At 38.3% G+C, this 24,463-nt stretch overlaps 2 protein-coding genes and 2 long non-coding RNA genes across 5 annotated transcripts in view; 3 read left to right on the top strand and 1 right to left on the bottom strand.

The window, feature by feature from the left end:
* LOC149039677 (uncharacterized) overlaps positions 1 to 24,463 on the top strand; it is a 108,947-nt gene that overhangs the window by 48,331 nt on the left and 36,153 nt on the right. The gene's annotated exons all lie outside the window — the stretch shown is intronic.
* Positions 268 to 6,054, top strand: LOC149039685 (uncharacterized). The gene is made up of 5 exons (XM_089183380.1): positions 268 to 3,112; positions 3,208 to 3,277; positions 3,442 to 3,696; positions 3,953 to 4,030; positions 4,421 to 6,054. Exons 1-5 carry the CDS (start codon positions 1,085 to 1,087, stop codon positions 4,612 to 4,614), a joined length of 2,625 nt encoding a protein of 874 aa, XP_089039506.1. The 5' UTR covers positions 268 to 1,084; the 3' UTR covers positions 4,615 to 6,054.
* Positions 17,896 to 20,251, top strand: LOC149039684 (uncharacterized). 2 transcript variants are annotated; one of them, XR_016179984.1, is made up of 3 exons: positions 17,896 to 18,122; positions 18,214 to 18,300; positions 19,161 to 20,251. It is a non-coding gene; the product is annotated as an uncharacterized LOC149039684 (long non-coding RNA). The 2 variants fall into 2 exon arrangements; XR_016179985.1 differs by having other exon boundaries at positions 17,896 to 18,300.
* LOC149039683 (uncharacterized) lies at positions 20,504 to 23,328 on the bottom strand. The gene is made up of 2 exons (XR_016179991.1): positions 22,720 to 23,328; positions 20,504 to 20,962 (listed from the first exon to the last, which is right to left on the bottom strand). It is a non-coding gene; the product is annotated as an uncharacterized LOC149039683 (long non-coding RNA).

Here is a 24,463-nt window from a genome sequence, read left to right as displayed (position 1 = left end):
TATCATTTTATGGAAGGATTAATATGATTTTGCAAACCTTAACATAATTAATCATTTGTCTTCATTTTAGAGGAGATGAAGGAGAAGGAAGGTAATTTATTTGCTTCCTATGATAATAAATCTTGGTAACTTCTATATTTACAGTGTTTCATTATTCACTCCATGCACTACAAATTGGATATGTGTGTATGTTTGGTACAAGCAAATTTTCTCAATAACGCATTGTATCATAGCACATTCTATTGACTTAAAGTGATTTAAGAATCGTATTATAAATTTACAACCGTGGCAACAACAAAAAGAAAATACATTGGAATAACGCAGCTTCATGCTTGGGAAAAAAATCTGAATCGTTCCCCGGCTGCAGGGTGTGCATCTCTATGATACCTTCCACTGACAGAACTTAACTGATTACTTTTTAACGGCAGATATCTGTGTGATCCAACCACCTATTTACGTTCAAATGTTACCCGATAACATTCACAGGAATAATTCTGAGACTGATTCAATAGTGTTGCTGACGTAATCAGGTCGTTTCTTTACTTAAGCAGAATGGCTTAGAAGTCAACTAATTTTTAAATATAATGGCGGCTTACGTTAACCGTTAACCGTGAGACGGCAAAAAAATTAGCCGTTAGGCTTTATTGACCAAGCTTTTTCGGTCAAGATGGCTGGAAATTAGCCTCATTTTTTGATGCGTTTTTGTAGGCCTTCATCTCGCCTTGGTCCATAAGAAAATGCAAAGTAATTAAGAACTCGGCCACGCTGGGTCATTAACCCATATTTATCGCTACTTTGCACTAATTACCATTTTTGATTATTTGCAAGTAACGAAATATTTCATTACATGACTCTGAAGACAGAGAGCTAACAACACCAGAAGAGAGAGTAGTATTATGCTTTAAAGATCACCTACGCCTCTTCAACTTACATAAGACAGCCACAGGTTGTTATAATCCCTAATGCGTGATTTTAAAATTCATCTTCAGTCCCTTCGGAAATTTATGGTCGAGGTCCTGAAGCTGTTAAGGCATATGACAAGGCCTTAACGGGGGGAAAGGCCTGCATCAGGAGAATACCAGTGATGTTGATCGGACAGGAGCGGACAGGAAAAACTAGTCTAAAAAAGTCCTTAAAAGGAGAACATTTCAACGAAAAAGAGGAAAGCACAGTCGGAATAGAGACTGACTCTTTGTTCTTTAAAGTATCAACAGATATTTTGAAAATCGGAAAAGTGGAGGAAGAATTACAGTACGAGCCAGAAGTTCACTTTGAACACCTCGCAGCAGCGAAAGTGATCGTTGATTCTTTAAGGGAAAAAAGGGCAAATTCAGAGTCAGAGCCTCCGGATGAATCAAGTACAAAAAGTTCTCGCTATGGCTCAACTAAACCCTCAAGAAATATCGTAACTTTTCACGGAGAGTTGCCCGAAGAAGTATCCAGGCTGGATGGAAAAATGCTTCAAGAGGAGGAAAATGCGAGCCACGAAGACAGCATCCACTTAGTTCTGTGGGATTTTGGTGGACAGTCAGTTTACTACGGAACCCATCCAATTTTCCTCATGGAGAAAGCTATCTATATTTTGGTGTCTGACTTGAGTCGTGATCCAGACGAGAAAGCCATCCCGCCTGTCAAAACAGGACTTTTCGAGGACAAAGTGGACATTGACTGCAATGAAACAAACCTCGATCATCTGGACTTTTGGATGTCATCAATATATTCCTTGGTGAGTCCAGATGTTCCAAGCTCTCAAGAGAACGCTCCGAATGTTGTGCCACGGAGGCTTCCCCCAGTATTCCTGGTATGCACCCATGCTGACGTGCCGTTTGGTGGGTCTAATGCCAGAGACCTTGCTCTAAAAATGTATGGCTTTTTGCAGCGCAAGACGTACGAGGAAAATCTGTATAAAGATGTTTTCGTCGTGGATAATACAAAGTCTGGCAGTGAAGAAGAATGTACTGAAGTTAAGCGACTGAGAGAAGAGGTACTTGCTGTTGCGAAGGAACTACAACTGACCAAAGAAGAAATTCCGGTGAAGTGGTTGAGGTATGAAAACAAGCTTCGCAAAAAGCATGACAAGTGGATTACACTCGAAGAAGCCAAGTGGATTGCATTTGAAGACTGCGGAATCCAAGAAGATTATGAGTTTTCCACTTTGTTGAACTTTTTGCATGATCAGAGAATTGTGATTCATTTTAGTGGCTCTCCAGAGTTGGAAAGGATGGTGATATTAGATCCTCAGTGGCTTGTTGATGTCCTCAAAAACGTAATCACTGTAAGGCGTTTTAAACACACGGAGCATCCTGTCAAAGACCTATGGATCCAACTGGAAGAAACCGGAATACTGGATGAAAAGCTCATTAGACATGCTTGGAGAGACTTGCTCGTCAACCAAGAAAGTCACGAGAATCTTATTGCCATTATGGAGAGATTAAGCTTGATTTCCCCCTGGCCGTCATCTAAAGATAGCAAGCAGTACCTTGTGCCGTCCATGTTGATGTCACCCCCAACAGATAAAGTCCTACAGCTCCTCGACTCTGTACACATTCCATCTCTCTTTATAACATTTTCTTCAGGTCGCGTACCTCCTGGTCTATTCTCCCGACTTATCCTGTATTTCCTCCAGTGGTATAGCAAAGAATGGAACAGCGAAGTGAGCCCACAGTTGTTTCATAATTTTGCCAAGTTTTATATCCTTCCAGACCAAGGTATCTCTGTCATTTTGTGGTGCCATTCCTCAACTATCGAAGTCGTATTTTACAGCGGAGACAATGACGAGAAAAAAGCAGTTATATCCCGTGCTGTTCACTGGAAATTGAGGCTTATACTTGAATGCATGCGGAAAGATTTTCACTGGCTCAATAACGTGAAGTACGATGTGTGTGTCTGCTGCCCAGTCTGTTCTCAACCAGGGTCGGTAAAATGTTTCGGCCATGACGTACGTGGATGTGAATGTCTACATTTCTTGTCAGAATCTGATTTGAGAAAGCGCCAACATTGCAACAGACCAGGACGATGCCCTTTTGGGGATTGCAGGATTGAGATCCAGCAATTCAAATGTTGGTTCTTATTTGGAGAAGAAGAGGAAGGTGCCGGAATGTCAACGTATCAGGTACTTTGCCAGTCCCATCCTCTTCCTAGTACTTTTTAAGTTCAATGTCATTTTTGCAGAAGTGGTTTAAAACGGGATTCAATTTTTTTTTTTAGCAGCCGCAAGCTCTTCACGCAGCAAGTCATGGAGGCTCCCCAGACGCAAATGGCATATTTTCCACAGAAGGTAGAGGTCCCTATTTTTCATGTCATTATATCATAATAACAATGTCGTCCTTAAAGAAAGAGCTAACAATATCCCCTCTCGTATTATTTTAGAGAAATTTGTATACAAATATCGCATTTAATTTCGTTTTTCGTTATTTTAATTCGTTCTAAATCCATTTCAAGGGAAGAAACGGAAAGATCTTGCGCTGCCCGATAGTATCAAAACCTCCATTCAGTCCATTCCACTCAACTCAGGAAGCGATGTTAAGGACATTGTTATTCAGTTTCAAGAAGCTCTGCAGTTGGAACCAGCATCTTTAATCAGTCCAGAACCAGAAACGAGAAGTATGATTCGTGGCCTCGCCTTGAGAGCTAAATCTGAGAAACGGGATGATTTGGTGAGACACTTACGAAAGATTACACCTGCTGGTACTACTGGTGAGTTCAAAAAGATGATTCTTTTTTCGCATGCGGGAGGGGGAATAGGTTTAAGATATAAAGAAGTACTCACACAAGCACCCTCTCAATGCAACATTAAAATAATGTCGACGCGTTCTTGATTTTATTGTGTAGCTGTATTTATTGTTGATGCCCTTTTGATCTGCCTTAATATATTTTTTTCATTTTGGTTTTAAGTTTTCTAAAATAAATGCTGCTATATTTATCTCCCTTTTCTGTTCTTTTGTCTCTACAGGACCGTTGTTGAATGAGGATATGTCAGTTGGTTGCATGCCACATAAGCAATACAAGGATTTGACGTTCAGCCTCTCGGGTAAGGAGATAGGTTGGCGTCCGCACACCCATTTATTCATAAACTAATTGTAACCTTTGATTGAACTCATAGGTTGTCGTCTCTCGACTCTGAAAAGGACCCTCGAAAAAATATTAACAAGATTCAATTTTGCAGATGCGTTTTCAGATCATATTCCAGCTAGATTAATTCATAGCGAGCTAAATTTCGACAGCTTTCGTCAAAACCCTTACCAGAAGGATGAGCTGAAAATAATTTAGACGAAATTTGGAGGATATCGCGCGCCAAGAAAATGTGAGCAATTTATGCCATTTAACTATACGGTCTACAATAGAGTTTGATTTAAGGTCAAAACCTGTGTTTCAATTGAAACAAAATTTATAAGAGAGCATAATATGTTTTTCTACGCAGATGGACACGAGTGGAAACTGTTGGCAGAAAGGCTGGGTTTCTCCCAAATTGAGATTCGCTTTTTAGACAAGAGAGTTGTGAATCCCTCGGACGTTGTCCTTGGCGCTGTGGGAAAGCATCGCCACCTGAGTGTTAAAGAAATCTATAACACATTGGTCGACTGCGAGCTACCAGCTATCGCAGATCTAATGTAAATTAGAATATGAATACCGGAAGAAGGCGAGTGACACAGCAAGAAGCAGAAGCAAGAAGCAAGGTAGCGGCCGAAGACTTATTTGCGAGAGATATAAGGGAAAATACTCTTCCTGAGCTTGGAGTCGATAAATTATGCGTTGAGGTGTGACAGCATCATTTGGGCAGATTTATAGTTGCTTCTAAGTAATTGCATGTTTGTAAAGTAAGAAAAAAAAACTTTAAATGTAGATTTTCTTTGAATTTATATCTTCGTTGTCCTTGCGAGTAGGTATATCATAAACATAAAGCCATTATTAATTAATCTGGAGTAGTTGTTGTATTTGAAACGGAGAAACTACGGAAAAAGGACCAAGGTTGATTTATCTCCACTAACAGAGGTATAGCCTCGGATAGGGCCTGGTAAATAGCATGTGACAATATTCTATATATTAGAATCGTGGCCTTTAATTCAAGTATATTTTCTGGCCAATTAAATGAAATTTTTTAAAAGCTCCAGTGAATCTAATTTCTCATTTCTAGCGAAAAACAATTTTAACATGGTGAGGACATGCTGAAGTAAGATAGTTTTGCATTACGTTTATGTTCACATGGCTATGGTCTTCGTGCTAGTTTTAATCTTTCTGAGTTTTTTGTGCATGCAAGTGATTAAAGGAACAGTAACAACAAATGTTCATTTTATCGGAATATTATTACAACATAATAGCAGGGATTTACAGCGCAGGGAAGGGATGGGATCCTCCGCTAAATAGCTCAAATAAATAGCATGCAAGACTCGTTTGAAATCTAGTCGTAAGCATCAAGTGCTTCCTTCCTATTCAGCAGTGACGAAATTTCTTTAACCGCGGAGCTCGAATGAAGTGACAAGGTTTCCTTGTGCATGCAACATCTCTGTATTGGTATCCAGTTTTCATATTTTGTTGACAAATACACTGCTAGAAAACAATGATCTCTTAGTTAGTAAAACATGTACACTATGAAATTCCCTTTTTGGTTTGATAAATAATAAGACGGTTTTTGTTTCAGAAAAAAAAAACTCAGTTGAACATTAGATTAACCTTTCAGATTGCAGTTATCCATCTATACCCTAGGGTAGAGAAAGAAGTTTTGAAAGTGAAGTACACTATTGAAAAAACAGTGATTTGTTGTAGTTAGTAATGCACACTGAGATATATTCGATGATCGGTTGTGCATGAATTAGATTTGAGTGTAACTGCTGTGGCAGCACATTTTATCTTCCGCTTGACCTATATGTGTATGCTTTGTATGCCAAAGTAAAGTCAAAATAAAATTGTGTGTGTTTTAGCTTATCATGTGATGGAATGAAAAAATTTTTAAATAAATAAATATAAATAAATAAATGAAAATTTTATATAGCGCCCTATCCAAAAGCTCTAAGGCACTTCACAATCACAGTAAAAAATAAAAATAATCAAACGTAATCATTCATAAAAATAACGCTTAAAAAGATAAGTTTTAAGATTACGCTTAAAAGCGTTGAGATCTACACTACATTTTATGGTTTCAGGAATGTCATTCCACAGCTTAGGTGCAGAGACAGAAAAGGCGCGATCGCCATAAGATTTCAACCTGGAACGAGGAATCACTAACAAGTTCCTACTCGATGATCATAAAGACCTAGTAGGCTTATAAGTTTCTAACAAGTCACTGATATAACTTGGGCATAAATTATTTAAAGCTTTAAAAGTAAAAAATAAGATTTTACAAATAATCCTCTGCTCCACGAGGAGCCAGTGCAGTTCCCTCAGTAAAGGAGTAACGTGATCATGCTTGCGACCACATAAGATCAGCCGTGCCGCACAATTCTGGGCTAATTGCAATCTATGAACTAAATGTTTCGGAAGACCGTATAACAGAGAATTACAGTAGTCTTATCTGCATGTGACGAAGGCGTGTACTAACGCCTTAGTACTACTCACTGACAAAAACTTTCTAATCGGTGTATAGTAGATGATTAGCTTCGGTGTTATGCGTGCGCCATCGTATTTCCAGTTTTCTTCTCTTTCTCTTTGCAACTTTAATTTCGTCCGTAAACCATGGCGCATAAGGGCGAAGAGTAACAGACCTAGGAATGATTGGGGTATGATTGTCGATCATAGATTGCAGAGTGGAGTTGAATTGATCAATAACTAATGAAAGGTCATCGTTTAGAGGTGATCTAATTAGCGCGGATTCTTCCAGGTCAGAGGAGAACTTATACATGTCAATAACACTTTAACGTCGAAAAGATGACATTTGATCTTGAGCAATATGTTTACAAAAATCCAGATTACACCGGATCATAAAATGATCAGAAAGTGCAGGATCAAAGACCAGAGATTCTTGATGAAAGATTGTTCCTCTCTAGTGATAACGAGGTCAAGAGTATGGCTATTCTTATGCGTAGAATCATTTACGTGCTGGCGAAGGTGAAATGAATGAAGAAGGCCAGTAAATCGCCGACCAGCATTATTTTGAGAATCAACATGAAAGTTGAAGTCACCAACAATCAGCAAATAGCCTGATGCCATTACTATATAGGCAAGATAGCTAGCAAACTCATCAAAAAACACTGACACATCGGATGAAGGAGGACGGTACAGGACAATTAAACGGACAAAATACTTCGTAGCCCTGAGTTCCAGCTCAAGATGTTCGAAAGAGCAATAGGATTCATGTGCTTGAATTTTGGCCTTGATATTATTCTTGAGAACAATGCCAACCCCGCCACCAGTAGTATGTAATCGAAGGACATGGTGGAAAACATATCCATCTGGACAAATATCACGGAAATAATATAAATCCGAGTCATCACCACGAAGCCACGTCTCTGACAGGGCAAAGAGGTCGATATTGTGATCAGCCATGAAATTATTTATCAGCCGAGACTTGTTACAAATAGATCGAGCATTCAAAAGGCAAAAATCCAAAGGTACAACGGTCGATAACTTAGACCGCAATGGATCCGGACGAATACAAATTAAGTTGTTCACATTGACACCTAAAGGGCGTGATTCACAGATTTGTAACGTTGAAGTGCCATTTTGAATATTTAATGAAACACGGTAATGGCGACGACCAGAACAAATCACAGGAATCCTAAGACCATTTCCCATTGATTTTTGCTTATTCAACCTTCCAGCACGCTTCCCCCGGTATCTCAAAAGATCCAAAGATTTTAACTTCCCCAGAAATTCAGGCGAACAGTAGTGCTTACTCCAATGACGAAGAGACAGTAACCGGTTCCTCTCGTAAGATATGCAAGAAGGTCGATAATGCTTCTGATGTCCCAGGTCAAGTCCACGAACATTGTAAGAGCTTGTAGTAAAATGGGCCTTTAACAAGGAACAACAAGGACCAGGATTTCTTTCAACTTCCAGAAAGATAGTTAAATCAGAGGCAGACAGGGATAGGCACACGAAGCCGCGTTTGTTCCAGCTAACGATCGGTCGCCTTGGGTTGTAACTAGGAAAATCTCTGCGGCAAATAACATGTAACCTCGGTATCCAACAGAGGGCTGGTTATTAAGCACGTTCCCTAGCAGTACCGACCTGGTGAAATAAACTTAAAAAACCGGAACACAGCAGCATAATTAGACACAAATTGCGGAGAGCGAAAATCGTGGCTGCCATCATGGCGCCTGAAAGGATCCAAAAACTAATTCGCTTGAAGAAAATGAAAGATGCAGTTGTATATTTTTCCCATTCCATTTCTTCAGATTCCCCTGTCTATCCGTGGTTAACCATTCATACTCCTAAATAAAAGAAAGACTTTATGAGAGAAACGAGTTTCCCACAAAAAACAGAACACAATGAGCTGAACAGGGCAACTGAAGCTCTTAACCCCCCCCCCCTTTCCACTTCTCCGATCAGCTAAGGTCCTTCCTGACCTATCAGTCCAGCGTTTAGTCATTGCTGATCATAAACTATGATGAACCACGCGATGCTTTTGAAGTTCATTTTATATATATAGATATAGATATTTTAATGAAAACATGTTTCGGTTAAAACATCACCCATCGTCAGTTGCCTAATGAGAAATAAAATTAAATTATGTAATAAATAGTAAAACAAAGTGAGAAGTCAACAAGAATAGTTAAAAAAAAAGTGCAACTAGTTAAGCTAAGAAGGGGACTAATTAGTATAAAAGGGATAAATTAATATGTTTTACTTGGGAATTTAAAGACGGCTGCTCCCAGAGGATGTGCATGACTTCCTTAATTTTCAATTGGAAGCTTGTGGAAGCAGAGTCCAGAATTTTAAAACAATCGTTTGAACAAAGGGAGCGACAATTTTCAGAACCTTTCAGGTGCTTAAAGATGTGGGAATGTTTGTCAGAGGAGAGATGTTCGCGGATGCGAGTGGCGACGTGTCTGTTGGTTTCACCAACATAACAGGCACAACAGCCTGCACATGAAAACTTATAAATAACTTGCGATCGTAAACCCGCAGGGATAGGATCCTTGGCCCCGAACCAACTCTAAATTTTAAACGGGTGAACACCAACTAAATGTCAAGGTCACTGCAAAATGTACTGACTAATTTTTTAATTCTGCGTTACGCTGTGTTGGAAAAAGGACCGATGTACGGTAATTTAAAATGCAAACAATTTTTCCTATGAGCAGCACTCTGAAAAGAGTCGGAGGGGAAGTTATTGTTATGAAATTTTCTTACAACATTCTCGATGACGTTAGAGGGGAACAAATTCCTTCATAACACTTGAGTAAGGTTATTTATGCCAACTTTTAATAATCAACCCTAGCTTAACTTGAATTGAGACGGAAGGAAACTAAATGATTCAGTAAGATTTACACAGATTTTCATTAACTTTTAGGGATTAGAATAGTTAATGGAGCAACTTTTTTTTCCAGAAGTTACATTAATCAAACTCTGTTAACAGTTTGACTCGAATACGCATGCGCAGTCAGGAAGCGTGAGCCTTTCTGAGTTCAAACTCCATCACGTCATTCACTTTTTCACGGTCTCTGATAAAGATCATTTGAATTTAAATTTGCTGATAAGATTCTTCCAATCATTGGAGCTTATAATTATTATGAACGCAGCTTAGTGATGTTATGCCATTTGTTCCGAGCATTGTTCCTAACAAAGGTTCATTGCTGAATATATTATAACTTTTAAGACAAAATCGTTTATTTTCGAAACAATGAATAAGAATAAAAAATGATTATGAAAGAAAAAATTTAAACTATAGAAAATCATTTTAATTATGACTTCCAACTTGATTTAAATTACACTGACAGATAAGTAACTTCCAGTTTAAGAACTCAACATCTAGTTTCGCACTTTTTTAACTTCACCTTCATGAAACCTATGCAATGCAAGGCAATTAATGTATCAGCTCATTACGAGGCTGAGGTTAATTCCCAAAATCAGAAACGATAAAATATCTCTATAAGTGATTCTATATCATCTGTCGTACTTAACGATAAAACTTTACAAAGGCAAAGAGCACATTTACATTTTGTATCTCCGTTTACATAACCTACAATGACTCGGAGCTTACTTATCTTTTAAGGGTCTGTACAGGCGTGGCTGTATAGAATAATTATTAACAATCTTAAATAACCCAATTTTGCATACAAGGCGCTTCGACACTAAAGAAGTCAAACGAGAAAAGAATGGCTACTTCCTTTCCGGAGAGTTCTGTGTATCAGAGTAAATCCTTTGCAAAATTACAAAGTGCAACGAGAAAACCCTTTCATTACGATTCGAAGCATTTGTTTCTACAAACCTACATGGGATGATTTTTTGTTCTTCATCTTTTCGCTTTTTGTTTCCTATGTAAATATTCATTAACTGCGTTTTACAAAATGTCATTGAATTATCAGTGTAGAACTTGTTGGGTATGATTTCTGCACGATCCATATTCATCATATTTCAGTTCTTGAATAAAGGAAACATTGGCGAAGCCATTTGATTGCGAATGGAACACTCTCGTATATTTCTACTTAGTTTACGTGTTTCTTTCTTCTTTTTTTCAGTTTAACCTTCCTTGTTCTTCCGCAAGATACTTTATTCATTGATCATATAAAGGTTCACAAGTAAGATGATCATGTCATACCAGAATGTTCATGGTTATATCAATTTGATTGTATCACTCAAATTGAAGACAAGTAAAAATGCTACTTTCTTAAAAGCTGTCCACAAAGCACGTGACAGTGCCGCTTTTCTCAATCTCGCTTGTTATGAATAGACAATAATATATGGGCGCGCGTAGATGTCTAGTTGAAAACGAGAAGAGAAATTTCATATCTACAAATAACTATGTATTATTTTGTCTATCATATTAATTAACACAATAGCCCTTCAATGACAAGAAAAATCGACTTTATTAAAGAATGAAAATAAAAGGATCGACAATCTCCGAATAAAAGATCGCAAATACGTGTGCACTCAAGAAGAAAACATGCCTTGAATCACTATAAAACCAAGCAATGGGCCTAATTTTCAATAGACAAAATTGTCAGTTATTGCATTGGTCCTTAGCGACAGAAGAAATCTCTCAGGTACACCGCGAAAATCAGCTTGTGGCAGATCTTTCAGTTGTCGAATTTTGTTCTCAGCCATGAGAAATGCCATTACCAAAGCCACTGAATACGTGACTTTCAGTTTTATTTTCATATTTTGGTTTTTTCTCCTTTTAAGTTAAGTTTGAACATCACTTAGCGATACGTTAGCACTACGTTAGCGATACGGATTTTTTAGTGTTTAGCAGCCATAACCCGAAAAAGTTTCGAAAAACGACCTTGGATTGAGATGGAGTGGCGTGAAAGGGGAGTGACGTGTCAGCAGCTGATTGGCGAAATCAAACACACGTGAAAAAGTATCGTATTTTTTCACGTGTGTTGTTACGGCTTTTCTCGGGGCTGGAAATCCGTGTATAACACCGTAGTTTATATGATAATAAGGCTTAATGATTTTTTTTGATGATCTTTGCATTCATTGTTAGAGACGAAGTGATAAAATTAACTCAGGAGCCCTTCAAACTCGTTCTCTAAAAGCAAACCTTCGATCAAAAGGTACATTTAAAAAGTAACCCTTTAGATGAATGTCTTTAAAACATAACTTTGTCCGGTGTTTCGTGAATACAAATCCAAGCAACAAGAGAGCACCAAAATAACTCTTATTTCGCATTAGTTGAGAAAATTGTAAATGCAAATTAGATAAATACGTAGATTTTTAAGTTAGTGTTCTGGCCAAGCTAAGCAGGATTAATTGAGGTAAATAAGACATAAAATAGAGTAAGCTGAGTGCTCGTTAGACCCATGCCGTGCGGGCTTCGCCAGGCGCCTGGCTTTCTTGAATAATCATAACATCTACCCTCTTTCTTTTGTCCTTCCGGTCATGCGTCAGCAGCCAGTAGAGGAAGTACAGCAAAATACAAAGAATGACTCCAGCACCGGAACAGGATCCCCCGATTTCAAGCCCGCTTGAATTGGTCATGACTCCTGGAAATTGGTGACTCTGTTCTTCTACGTCACATGCATCTAATGGGGAAGGACAAGTAGGAGACAGAGATAGACATAATTATATCATTATTACAAGAGAAAATAATGGTCCCATTATTTTCTATTGATTATTAGTGATGGTAAAGGGACTGAACGGAGTCCAATTCTGTCGTAAATCCTACGAGTGAGAACAAAATTGGACGACCGCGAAGCGGAAGTCCGATACGTCAGTCACGAGTGTCAATGGAAATACAATTACGACGTTTCTCAAAACAAAAAACAAAGAACGAAGAAAGAAATTTTTCTAAATGAAGAATATTTTCTTACGTTACTGCAAGTACATAACGTTACTTTGGTCTGCTTTTGTTGATTTTTTCAACCATTTTTTTTTTCACTCTTTTCAATAAAAGAAGGCCACAGATGTCTTGCATTATATAAAAACTAAGTCACATTGGACTACTGGCGTAACCTCCCTTCGGTGTCGAAACACGGGAGTTAAAAACAAATTAATCAACTCCCTCTTATAGATAAATTTATTCAGTCTAACAAAAGTACACAGAAGAACGGAAGAACAGTGATATAATCTGAACACAAATTTCCATATATATATACTTACGAACGGGGGGGGGGGGGGGGGGGGGAAGAGAGGATTAATTTTAAAACCATAAAACAAACCGCTTCGGGACGGCCCAAATTCAACTCTCGTCAAACAGCTAAACAGCTACATCGCAATGAACATATTGGATACAATGACGTCAAATTCTATGCGCTGAAAGTTATTAAAGTATCTTTTCAGGGCATGTTTTAGATCGAGGCAGCCTTGAGACTGCTACGCTCTTGTGATTTAATTTTACTCACTTTCGTACAAATCTACAATTTTTCGCTTTTTTGTTCACAGCATATCCACACATTGTAACTTGAGTTTCAAACTGACACAAACAGGCAATCTTTCATGCTTTTCGCCTTTAAAGACTAATGAACAGCGACTAATATTTCTGGAAGGATTCGATGGAGTCCGAAATCGTTTCATTTTCATTACACTTATGTTTACCTTCAAGACTTCATAAAAAATTTAGTAGGTGCAACAGAACTATCTGTTTAGACCTAACAATATCTAATTTGTCTTACCTTCGCTGGGCCGCGCAAGAACAAAACGAAAGCAAGAGTCGCTTCTTTTCCCAGTGCCAGTAGCAATTTCCGTGATTCGATTGTCCTTCCTGTGGTGCGCATTCGATGAAGATGGAATTCTCTTATAGGAAATGTTACATTTGGAGCAGAAAAAAGTTGACATTGGCTGCAAGTGGGCTTGACTAACAGTCACCAGAATTATCATCAAGAGAAGCGCAAGATATTTCAAACAAGAAATCATGATCAACTCCACTTTTTGTTTCACTAAAAAATGTTATCCAGACGCCAATGCATCGTATTGAAAATTTTGCTTATACCCCACTCCCTCCCCACCCCTCTCCCCCTGAACAGACAATGATCATGCAGCCAATCAAATGAGGAATACATCTTAATTTCGTCAGTGCAAAAGCTATTGAATTTGTTGCCCTTTTAACTGGTTAGAAACGAGAAAGGTCTGATATATTACTAAAAGACCACGATTGATTGTAAAAGCGAAAGATTCCCAAATATCCGGCATTGAACTTCGTTCTTGTTTGAGATAAGCTGTGATTCCCGAGTGTCTACCAACAATGTATTTCGCTAAGAATTTCGTTGTATTTATGCTGATGGTTTTGTTTCTTATCGCTCCTGATTGTGATGCTTGGCGAAGGCGTCGTCGACGTCGCTGTACTCCGCGAAGCTGCAAAGTTAGTTCTTAGTCGTCCTGGAGCACGTGCAGCACAGATCAGTGTGGGCACCAAGGATCCCAAAGACGATCAAGAACTGTACAGTCCTCGCCAAATTGTGGGGGGGCGCAGTGCCCTGATCTGGATGAAACACGGCTGTGTTATGGATATAAACCGATGAATTGTCACTTAAGCTCCTGGTCAGAATGGAGCGCTTGCACTACTGTCTGTAGCGTATCAGGGAAACAGAAAACTTCTCGCCATAAAATAAGAACAGAACAGTGTGGAGGAATATGTACGCCCACCTTCTATAGAACACGAGTCTGTCCACTCACGAGTTGTCTAAACGGAGGAAGTTTAGAAGGTGAAACATGTTTCTGTAAGGAAGGATTTGGTGGAAATTGCTGTGAGAAAGAAGGTAATATTTAGAGGTTGGCAACTGTTAAGAGAGTGTCTCTGTAAGAGCGGTCCGGTCGATTCTGCTTGAGACACAGATTTCACTCGTTTCTCGTGTGTTGTAAGACATTCATGTACCTACACTAAAACCACAATCAGTTTGATCGGATCTCTTTATTTTTCAGAGTTTTACGGAAATTAAATTTCACTCGAGCGAAGGCTTGTCGTGACACTTTTCAAGACTTTAATTTCATACAACTTTGGAGGACAATTTACAAAAAACTACGGAACTCAGCAAAAAACAAATACCACAGCCATGTATATTAACTCTATCTTATCTATCGAGGTGACTTTCGTAAACATCACGTGTCAATCAAGGAAACAGGGAGACTTGAATGACACCTTATCGGTTCGCCTAAATCACACACGCCAAAACCGATCAAATTCAAGGTAAAATTTTGAAAAAGTGAGGCGTTCTTAACTGATCCAACTAACATAGCTAGGAAGTAGGTGCCATAGAAAAGGTAACTACAGAAAAAAACTTTGCGGCCCGACCTTTACGAGAACTTTATAACTCCGTGAACTTACCTAATTTTCGGTAATCTCCAAGTTTGGCCGCCATTTTGAGGGACTTGTTTACATGAAGCGTAACAGATATAAATCAAGCAGGTAGATCTAAAACCGTCAGAAATACATACGAAAGCAATTCAAATGAACTTTACTTTCAATTCAAGCGGCAAAACTTGAAATTGTTCGTTAAACTTACCATCCCCATGCGACCATTTATCCCAACAATTCAAACACTACAACTAGTGTTCGAATTCCCCTCGTCGATTCCACCGCAAGAAATAACCTGTGCCACTCAAGCTTCGACTCGAATGTGAAGTACGAATCAAGTAACATAACCTCTTCATCTTCGCGGCAATATCACGCTGGTATTTTGATTTTCCGATCGACAAGAACGGTAATCAGGAATCGATCGGTTAATTTACCTCATAAACATGACCGCTGACCAGCCGCTAAGTGAAAACAGTATAGCGCGGGGTGAAGTGGGTGGCGGGCTTATCGTCATAAGATGTTCGAACACATGCTCAAAAAGCTCTTGGACTATCAGTCTAAACAGTTAAGGTATGCTTCGTGGTACAGACAACTTTTATTGTATTCTCATAACTTTCTCCTTTATATTAGAGCTGGTATTAATAGAGTTATCAATATATTTTTAACCGGGTGCCCATATAACCTTTTTGCTTGTCATCAGTGGTATAAAATAAGGTGTCTTTTCCACCAGAACCTTTTATTTATGCCCCATTGCAAGGAATGAACACTATACTTAGAATGTTTGCTCTAAGTAATTTTTTCTGTTCCCAAGAATGTATGCAAAGTGATAGAGATTTGATTCATTCCGCTGACACGTTCTTTTAAGTTATGGCGCGTGCAGGTTTTTTCTATCAAAAGTCGCGCATGCAACACACCGGAATTGAAAATTCGTCGTAAAATCGCACGAACCTTAGATTGAGTGTAGGCAACTTTGACTTCTGGCGAGATTAAGTGGATTGTTCAAAGGACCCCCTGAGATTTTTTCAGGACTATAACTGAGATTTGTTGATAACTATGATGATCGTCATCATTAGCGGACGGTGTTTTTTGCCCATTGTTGTCATCATTATCGTTATCACGCTGGAAGAAGTATAAAGCCGGCATGTCGCCTTACCTAGCTACACAGAAAATTATTCTCTCTTTTGCTCCCCTTGGATCCTGGAAACTGTTGCTATTAAGACGATCAACAAGAAAGCCTTTATAATTATTGAAACTTTTGATTAACAGAATGTAAGAAAAAAATCGGTGAGGAGAGTTTTTCGGGTATCTTATAATCTGAACGATAGTTTTAAATAAAACAAATAACACTTAATTCAATTTACCTTAGTTGTCTCGTGTTTAATAGTGGCGTTTCTGGGGACCGTAGATTCTTCTCTGATTCTTCTTATCTCGGCCAAGACTCACTATTATCAACTTTTTTCTTGTTCTTCTTATGGCATGGGACACAGAGAGCTGAGGTAAGCGATTGCAAATTTCTCAGTTAAAGTAAAGCCCACTAGCATCCATCAGGAATTAAAAACCGACATGCACGGTTTACTTTTATTATTCTCAATCAAATAAGGGGTCTTTTAGTCTGCAAATTTAATCATACTGGTTAATGAGAATCATACAAACTGAGGAAAACTGACCGCAAATAATTGTGAACCGTACACATGAGTAGGTATATTGCGTTGTCAGGTGATTTGATCTTCCACAAAAACATTATTGATTATCAACCGAGCAACATTGTACATATTTCCATCTGTAATTAAAAGCACTTACACATTGATCTATTTTTTTTCAACGTGATGTGTACTTAAGTACCCTTCATCTATAATAAAGAATTTCTTCCCTTTTCGAGCAGATATGTCACGTGACAAAAATAGATAACAGAAAATGTTACTGAAGACTACCTGATTCCACTGGAATAATAACTCCAAACAGCTTTTGAATGTCCTGAGACATATGCAAGGTAATTACATCTCTGCCTTGGATACGCTTCCTGACACCATCATGATCAGGATACTGACATGTTACCTTTGCACTTCTCCAAAACTTCCCCAGAGTGTGGCGATGCCTATGGCAAATCCACATTTTTTTGTTTATCCTCCTGAGCGAGGTGAAATAGGCCAATCTTTGCCAAGATTAGCTCATTTTCACTTAAAAACCTCTTTAGACAGGTGGCAGCTTATCAAATGATGTTTTACTTCGTCATTGCATTCAGACAGTCGTACCAAACCACTTAAGCCACACGATGAACCAAAGTTTTTTCCATCTTTGCTATTCAAAAAGGAGTCCTGAGACATAATGAACGTCTCGCTAATGAACGACTTCTTCCTGTACTTGTAATTGTTTCCAACGCGATACAAGTTCGGGAGATCTGAAGGAACTCACTATAACTTTGTATATTCGATACGATTTCAATTTCCGCGTCAAAGGAGAAGCCTATTGTAATTCGTGAGTGGTCAGTGGTTACGCTCGTGAGGTAAAGAATGGGTTTGTGACTTTCTCACTCAATTGAAAGACTCGCGTCACTCTTATGAAATGGTTGAACGGAATACAGACTTGGAGCAGTCTCTTACTTTTCTTAAAGATAGTGAGGCCACGCGTATCCTGTGAGCATGGAGAAGCCGCTCCACGCGAGACTCGTATCTCGCGTCTTTGCTGCTCCACGCTCTCAGAGTTGAGCAAAGACAAGACACGTTATTTCCGGTGCGATATAATAGATTCAATGGTTATCTCGATTGTCTAAACACATTTATTTCCGTGGTAAAGATTTGTTTTTAAATCTATGAACTGATGCTAGTCCTATTTGGAACGAAATGTATTCGAAATAAAAAAGAATACTGAGTAAAATAAAAGTTGTCTGCAACACGAAGCATGCCTTCGCATTAAGACTGAGAATCCTAATGTTTATCATGATACTTTAATGCATATGTTCGAATGTTCCCAAAAATATTTTGATAATCTGCCCGCACCCACCCCTCACCCCGCCCCTCGCCACTGAACTGTACTGTTTTCATTCAGCAGCTGATCAGCGGTCACGTTTATGAGGTAAACAAACCGATCGATTCTTGATCACCGTTCTTGTCGATCGGAAAATCAAAATACCAGCGTGATATTACCGCGAAGATGAAGCAGCTATGTTATTTGATTCGTACTTCACATTCGAGTCGAAGCTTGAGTGGCATAGGTTATTTCTTGCGGTGGAATCGACGAGGGGAATTCAGAAAGTTGTAGTGTTTGAATTGTTGGGATAAATGGTCGCATGGGGATGGTAAGTTTAACGAACAATTTCAAGTTTTGCCGCTTGAATTGAAAGTAAAGTTCATTTGAATTGCTTTCGTATGTATTTCTGACGGTTTTAGATCTACCTGCTTGATTTATATCTGTTACGCTTCATGTAAACAAGTCCCTCAAAATGGCGGCCAAACTTGGAGATTGCCAAAAATTAGGTAAGTTCACGGAGTTATAAAGTTCTCGTAAAGGTCGGGCCGCAAAGTTTTTTTCTGTAGTTACCTTTTCTATGGCACCTACTTCCTAGCTATGTTAGTTGGATCAGTTAAGAACGCCTCACTTTTTCAAAATTTTACCTTGAATTTGATCGGTTTTGGCGTGTGTGATTTAGGCGAACCGATAAGGTGTCATTCAAGTCTCCCTGTTTCCTTGATTGACACGTGATGTTTACGAAAGTCACCTCGATAGATAAGATAGAGTTAATATACATGGCTGTGGTATTTGTTTTTTGCTGAGTTCCGTAGTTTTTTGTAAATTGTCCTCCAAAGTTGTATGAAATTAAAGTCTTGAAAAGTGTCACGACAAGCCTTCGCTCGAGTGAAATTTAATTTCCGTAAAACTCTGAAAAATAAAGAGATCCGATCAAACTGATTGTGGTTTTAGTATACGTACATGAATGTCTTACAACACACGAGAAACAAGCGAAATCTGTGTCTCAAGCAAAATCGACCGGACCGCTCTTACAGAGACACTCTCTTAAGTGTCTGCTAGCTTCCTTATAATCCAGTGGCAAGACTTACGTCTTACTGTATTCATAACCTCTTAATCAATGCCACGTTTACCCTACGAAGGATGAATTTAGAACCACTGCTGGAGCTTCTTTCCTAATACACCAAAAACGAAATATTTCAAAAAACATTCCTCAAAATAGATAAATTTTTTTGAAACGCAGTCCAAGGTTCAAACTTACACCTGTTATTCTCTTGCGCTAACCTGGGATACATAGGTTTTTTCGCCTGCTTCAGTTTCACTTTATCGACAATTTTCATTGCCTCGATTATTTTGTTGTCTTTTATAGATTCATCTTTGTCGACGGGTGAAATTTGCGGAGTAGTCATTGGCTCAGTCGCCGGAGTGTGTTTTTTTATCATCCTATCCATCAAGTTATACAAGTTATACAAGTTATACAAGTTGTACAAGTTATATAAAGAAAAGGAAAAAAATCGAGTCACAACATTTAAGCCAAGTTGATGTTTATAGTCTGCCTGGGTCTTGCAAGTAGCCAACTGATATTCCTCTGTCTCTTAAGGGATCCCTAAGGTACCCCTTGTACCATAAACTGTTTTGAGAAGAGCAGTTAACTATAATATTATTGCTCAGATGATTATGGAAGGAACAAAATATTACCGAGCTCCCAAAAATGGCCCTTGCGTGACTTGTTTTTCTTCTTTCTTGTGATAGTTCAAAAGACAGAAGTGAAAGATAGTGCTTCTGATGTAAATGTCACGCATATCAGTTATTGTGGGATTGCCTATTTATATAATGACTGCATATCAGTTAGTTTTAGCACAGTCATATTGTAGTGAAAATATCTCAGTTTTAATGTGCTGATTACAGTACAATAATCAACATTGTGTAACGCAGTGAAGCTCTACAAAATTGCAAACATGAAATTGATATCATGATCGGCAGAGAAATTTCCTTTAAAAAAAAATTGTAAATACGAATCATTTCTCTCATGCTGAAAAACAAACCGGCTCAATAGACCAGGGCTCAGAAAATGCTGAATATGAAGGAGGAAGTTCGTCGGCAGTAGCTCCATTTTGCTTTGAAGAGGCTCTGGTTCAATGCAAATAACAAGCTCAGAAGGATTTCCTGAATGAGTTTTTGGATCAGATCTCAACAGTCTGTAAAGCATGTACATCCACAAACAAAGTAAGAATAATTCACTAGTACACGCAACCTCCCCCGATCGCACCTCCACTCGAGTTTGTAAAGAAAATTGGACTCCTAATATTTGTTTTCTCAGCTTACCTATGACGCTTCAATCTGATCTGAGGGAGAGTAGATTAAGATTTGATACAATTTAGAAAAAAATGTTGATGTGTTGGCTTGCAACAGACCAAAACGATTTCCAAGCATTTCCGGAAATATCTCTGGGGGAGGGTGGTGAGCTAAAACAAGAGAATATTAAAAGACCAATTACGGTATCTCACTTCAAATTGGAATTTTTTTTGGCAGATCTGGAATTTGGAACGTTGATTTCAGTCACTTAAAGCGCCAGAGCAGAAGACATATACCCCTTAATGCAGTTCGCGTGACTTGTATTTAGCAGATAACGAAACTGTACTTGGCCAAAGATAGGAAAAAAAAAAATGTCTGTTATGGTGGCTGTTAAATAATGACAACACATGAACATAATCAGATCGTAATGAAGATTTATTTAGCTGATCGCATTACAGAGCTCTACAAAATTCTGAAAAGCCACAAAGAATGACATTGATATCATAATATGCCAAAAAACTTCATCACATAAATAATTTGTGAATACAACTCATTTCTTTCCAGCAGAAAAACAAACCGGCTCAATAGAGCAGGGCTCAGAAAATGCTGAATATGGAGGAGGAAGTTCGTCGGCACTAGCTCCATTTTGTTGTGAAGAGGCTCCAACTTCAACGCGAATAACGATCTCGGAGTAATTACCCGGATGAGTTCTTGTATCCGATCTTAAAAATCTGAAAATTATGTACATCAGCAAGCAGAGTACAAAAAATCCACCGGTGAAACTTCCCCCAATCAAACCTCCACTTGAATGTGCCATAGAATTGGATTGCAAAAAGTTGTCCTTTCTGCGGCTCACCTCTTATGCTCCAATCTAATCTATTAGGGAGATTAAAGATTAAATGTAGATTTTTATTCAATTGAAGAAGTACCGTGCGGAGTATTATAATTTAACAATTGGCCATTTCCTGAGCTTCGCTTAAGCAACCGGAAATTTTCCCTACGATGCCTATCCCATATTCAGAGTTGAACATCTGAAAACCAATTAAAGAACAACAAAAAAACAGAAACCAACTCAAAACCTCGATATCAAAGCTCAGCATCCAATAAATGCTTAGAACAGATTTGCTTCTTAGACCGTGTAATCTTGTGCGATTTTAATTGTTTCTTCACTGTGGATGATGAATCACTTGTAGACTTTAGAGTTTCTTTTCTTTCCTCTAAGTGAAAATCTCTTAGGTTTGATTTTGCAACTGCTTATCATACCCTCGTTCACAACATCTCGATAGAACACCGCATGCAAACTGTTAAGTCCGCGAAAGTTTTATGGAATATTTTAATAAGGCAAATACAAGCCCCGTTTTAGCTTCTAAGAAACGAAATCTTCCTTTCTCAGAACTGAACAACGGATGTCTATCACGGAATAGAAGTTGTCACTGTAATCCATTGGCGAGACATGACGAATAAACGCTGTCACATACGGTTGGATTGTGTTCACAAAACGGATTTCGTTTTTCTATCAATAACGGAGAAGTAAACATCATGATATTCAAATTTCAAACTTTAGGTCTCACTTTGAACTGACCAAAGAAAGGGTTATTAAAAATTGAAAAGATTCCATGACCTTCCATGTGTAAGCAGGCTCTAGAACTTTGATCAAAAATGTTATTGTGTTGTGGTTTCTGTTTACTTAGTTGTGTTCTCTGTTGTTAATGAAGTCTTCGCTCTTTTGCATAACGTGAACTTGCTTAATCTTTTGCAGCGGATTAGTAAGAAAGGTAAAAAAAACGCAAATATATACTTTAAATACAGTTTAGATGGATAATTAAATCCCTCTTGGTTAAACAAGAGTTAAATATTCGTTAGACTTCAACTCAATATGTCAATTTGATATTATCATTGTTATCAAATAACAATGAAGCTTTGACAAAATATGCCTCAGGTAACAAAATGGCCACGAAAAGCTTTGAATAATACTTGTTTTCAACGGTTTATACAGAAGATGTTTAATAATACTTTTGTTCAAAATCAAACATTTCGAGTTTTGTTCCATGTTCTGAGAGTAACTGTTTTGGAATTTACCGAAAAAGAAACTAGTCAAAGGGCATGTTGCGTCTATGAATGCAAACGCTGTTGTCAGTCAATTTTCTGTGTCCGGCGTTATGAACAGATTGAGGAGGAGGTGGGAATATGGACTAAGAAATCAGAATTCAACCTTTATTCGATCTCTGAAATCTGAAAGTGCACAAAACTCAACCGAGGATAGAACGAGATATGAAAATAAGTTTCAATTAGATGATAATGAACAATATTACAGAAACGGAACTTTCCCATTACGGGTACATTACATGATATAGATCTTAACGATTTTAACTGCCCAATTGAATCAACTCTGGAATACTACTCTGCGATATTTGTTTTCTGAATGACAGTCAGCAACATCACAAACAGAATTTTGAACCTCGCCACATTTATTTATTGAAGCGATGTATATTTCAAACGAAAGCTGTTTTCCCATGTCAACGAATATATTTACTCATTACATCGATTTTTAGCTAGATTCCACGCTTTAGTTGGAGACATTTCATTAGTCCCTTAGCAAAGACATTTCTTAACATACTTCATACATTTCTTACCTTTTCTAGGAAGAGGCTGGCAATGTAATTCCGTGTCCATACATGAAACAAAGGGTCTCTCAGTCGGTCGGCCAGACCTGCTCTTGATAGTAAGACCTATCCCAAATTTGATCCAGATGACAAGAAAAGGATCACTTATCATAGACCTTCTTGATGTTTTCTACTAGAAAAAGCAAAATGAAATTGAGATCTGGGTAAGTAGAACGACTGCTCCAAACGAACCCTCCAGTAACGCGATGAGTTTGTCTCGTACAACTAGGAAATGGTATTACTTTCACGCGCCCAGCAAATCAAATGATAACCAGCTAACGAACATGCGCGTCTCAAAATGTCAACAAGACTTCTATTACATCCTAATGAATCTAACACGCAGAGTTGTTAACAACTGAGCAATTAGAATTCGAGCTTTGTCTTTGGAAGGTTTCGTTGCATACATTTTTTGAGACAAATGATTGCCGCCGAGACTGAGTTGTTAATTCTGTGCGTACTTAGTCTCTGGTTTAAGTGGAGCGCTTGCACAACCCCTTGGGGAGTATCAGGAATACAGACCAGTTTTCGTCACAGAACAACTGATGACGCAACACACACACCATTTTCAATCCAAGGTCATTTGTCGGAATTTTTCTGATTCTGGCTGTTAAAACACTGAAAAACTTGTATCGCTTAGAGACAGTGACGTTCAAACTTTCCTAGAAGGGAAAGAAAACCAAAAAACGACGAGTCTATCTTCAAGAACCTTCGGGTGACATCAAAAAGTACGCATATAGGCAGCGGTTTATTTCAAATAAAGCACTACTCAGTGCAGTCAGCAATGATTTTGTTGTTTGCATTAGGGACAGAGGCTAGTCGTTGACATGACTGTCAACTTCTTCCGTTAAATGTCTGAAAAATGTCGTCATGGTTATTAAGATGAATTTGTCCTGCGATGCTCAGCTTTTGTTAAAACTATCTATGCATTATAATGAGTCATACATGTTACTGTCCACCCAATGAGATCCGATGTTTCGCAAAAATTGAGAGCAAAAGTATCTTGTTCTTGCTGTCGAACCATGACAGTGATGGTTTGTAATAACTCTACCAAACCAAGTCCAGTGGAAAACATCATATTTTTTTTGGTCTAACTTGCATTGCATGAAATTCGATTGCGTGAACTGGAGTTTCTCTCCCCTCAAACTATGTAACGAATGATCGAAGAAATATAACGGTCTCTGACTAGGTAACTTAAAATAGCTAAGCTCGCCTTCAAAACAAAAAAGAAACATTGCGGCTTTGAATCAGTGGTTACGAAATAGAATTTCCTTTGATGACGACATTTGATGTGAAATTAAAAAATTCTCTATAGATTCTTTGCTGTTTCGAAGTATGAAACTTTGTCCGGTAGTCTTATCAATATTTTGATTAGAAATGCGCAGGACGCTGAAGAAATAATTTCCGCACAGGTAAAAAAGATATTAACCCGCTTTTTATATACTCAAGCTTCCACTTCCCCTCCCCCCTCCCCCCACATTTACAACACTACAGTATGGCTCAGAGAACATGGCCATGAACCACAGAAACAACGAGAAATGGAGTGTCTCCTGTCTTCCAAAGAAGTGTGATTTCTTCATGACGTTTCTTTGGCCTTAAAGGGGATAAAAAGATTTAGCATTCAAGGAATAGCAGACAGACTAAGGTAAGAATCTTAATCGTTTATTCAGTAAATATCATCAATGATGCAATTATTGCGGAAATTTCAACATTCCCA

The sequence above is a fragment of the Pocillopora damicornis genome, chromosome 9, assembly GCF_964200805.1.
Source record: "Pocillopora damicornis chromosome 9, jaPocDami1.2, whole genome shotgun sequence".
Taxonomy (NCBI): Eukaryota; Metazoa; Cnidaria; class Anthozoa; order Scleractinia; family Pocilloporidae; genus Pocillopora; species Pocillopora damicornis.
Note: the sequence above shows the minus strand (reverse complement) of the source record. Positions and strands in the feature narration are given on the sequence as shown.

Bases quoted from the DNA above. Each gene is read 5' to 3' on its own strand.
- LOC149039685 (XM_089183380.1), top strand. From the start codon at position 1,085: ATGTTGATCGGACAGGAGCGGACAGGAAAAACTAGTCTAAAAAAGTCC. The intron at 3,278-3,441 runs GTAGAGGTCCCT...ATCCATTTCAAG, and splicing joins TGGCATATTTTCCACAGAAG to GGAAGAAACGGAAAGATCTT. The intron at 4,031-4,420 runs GTAAGGAGATAG...TTTTCTACGCAG, and splicing joins TTTGACGTTCAGCCTCTCGG to ATGGACACGAGTGGAAACTG.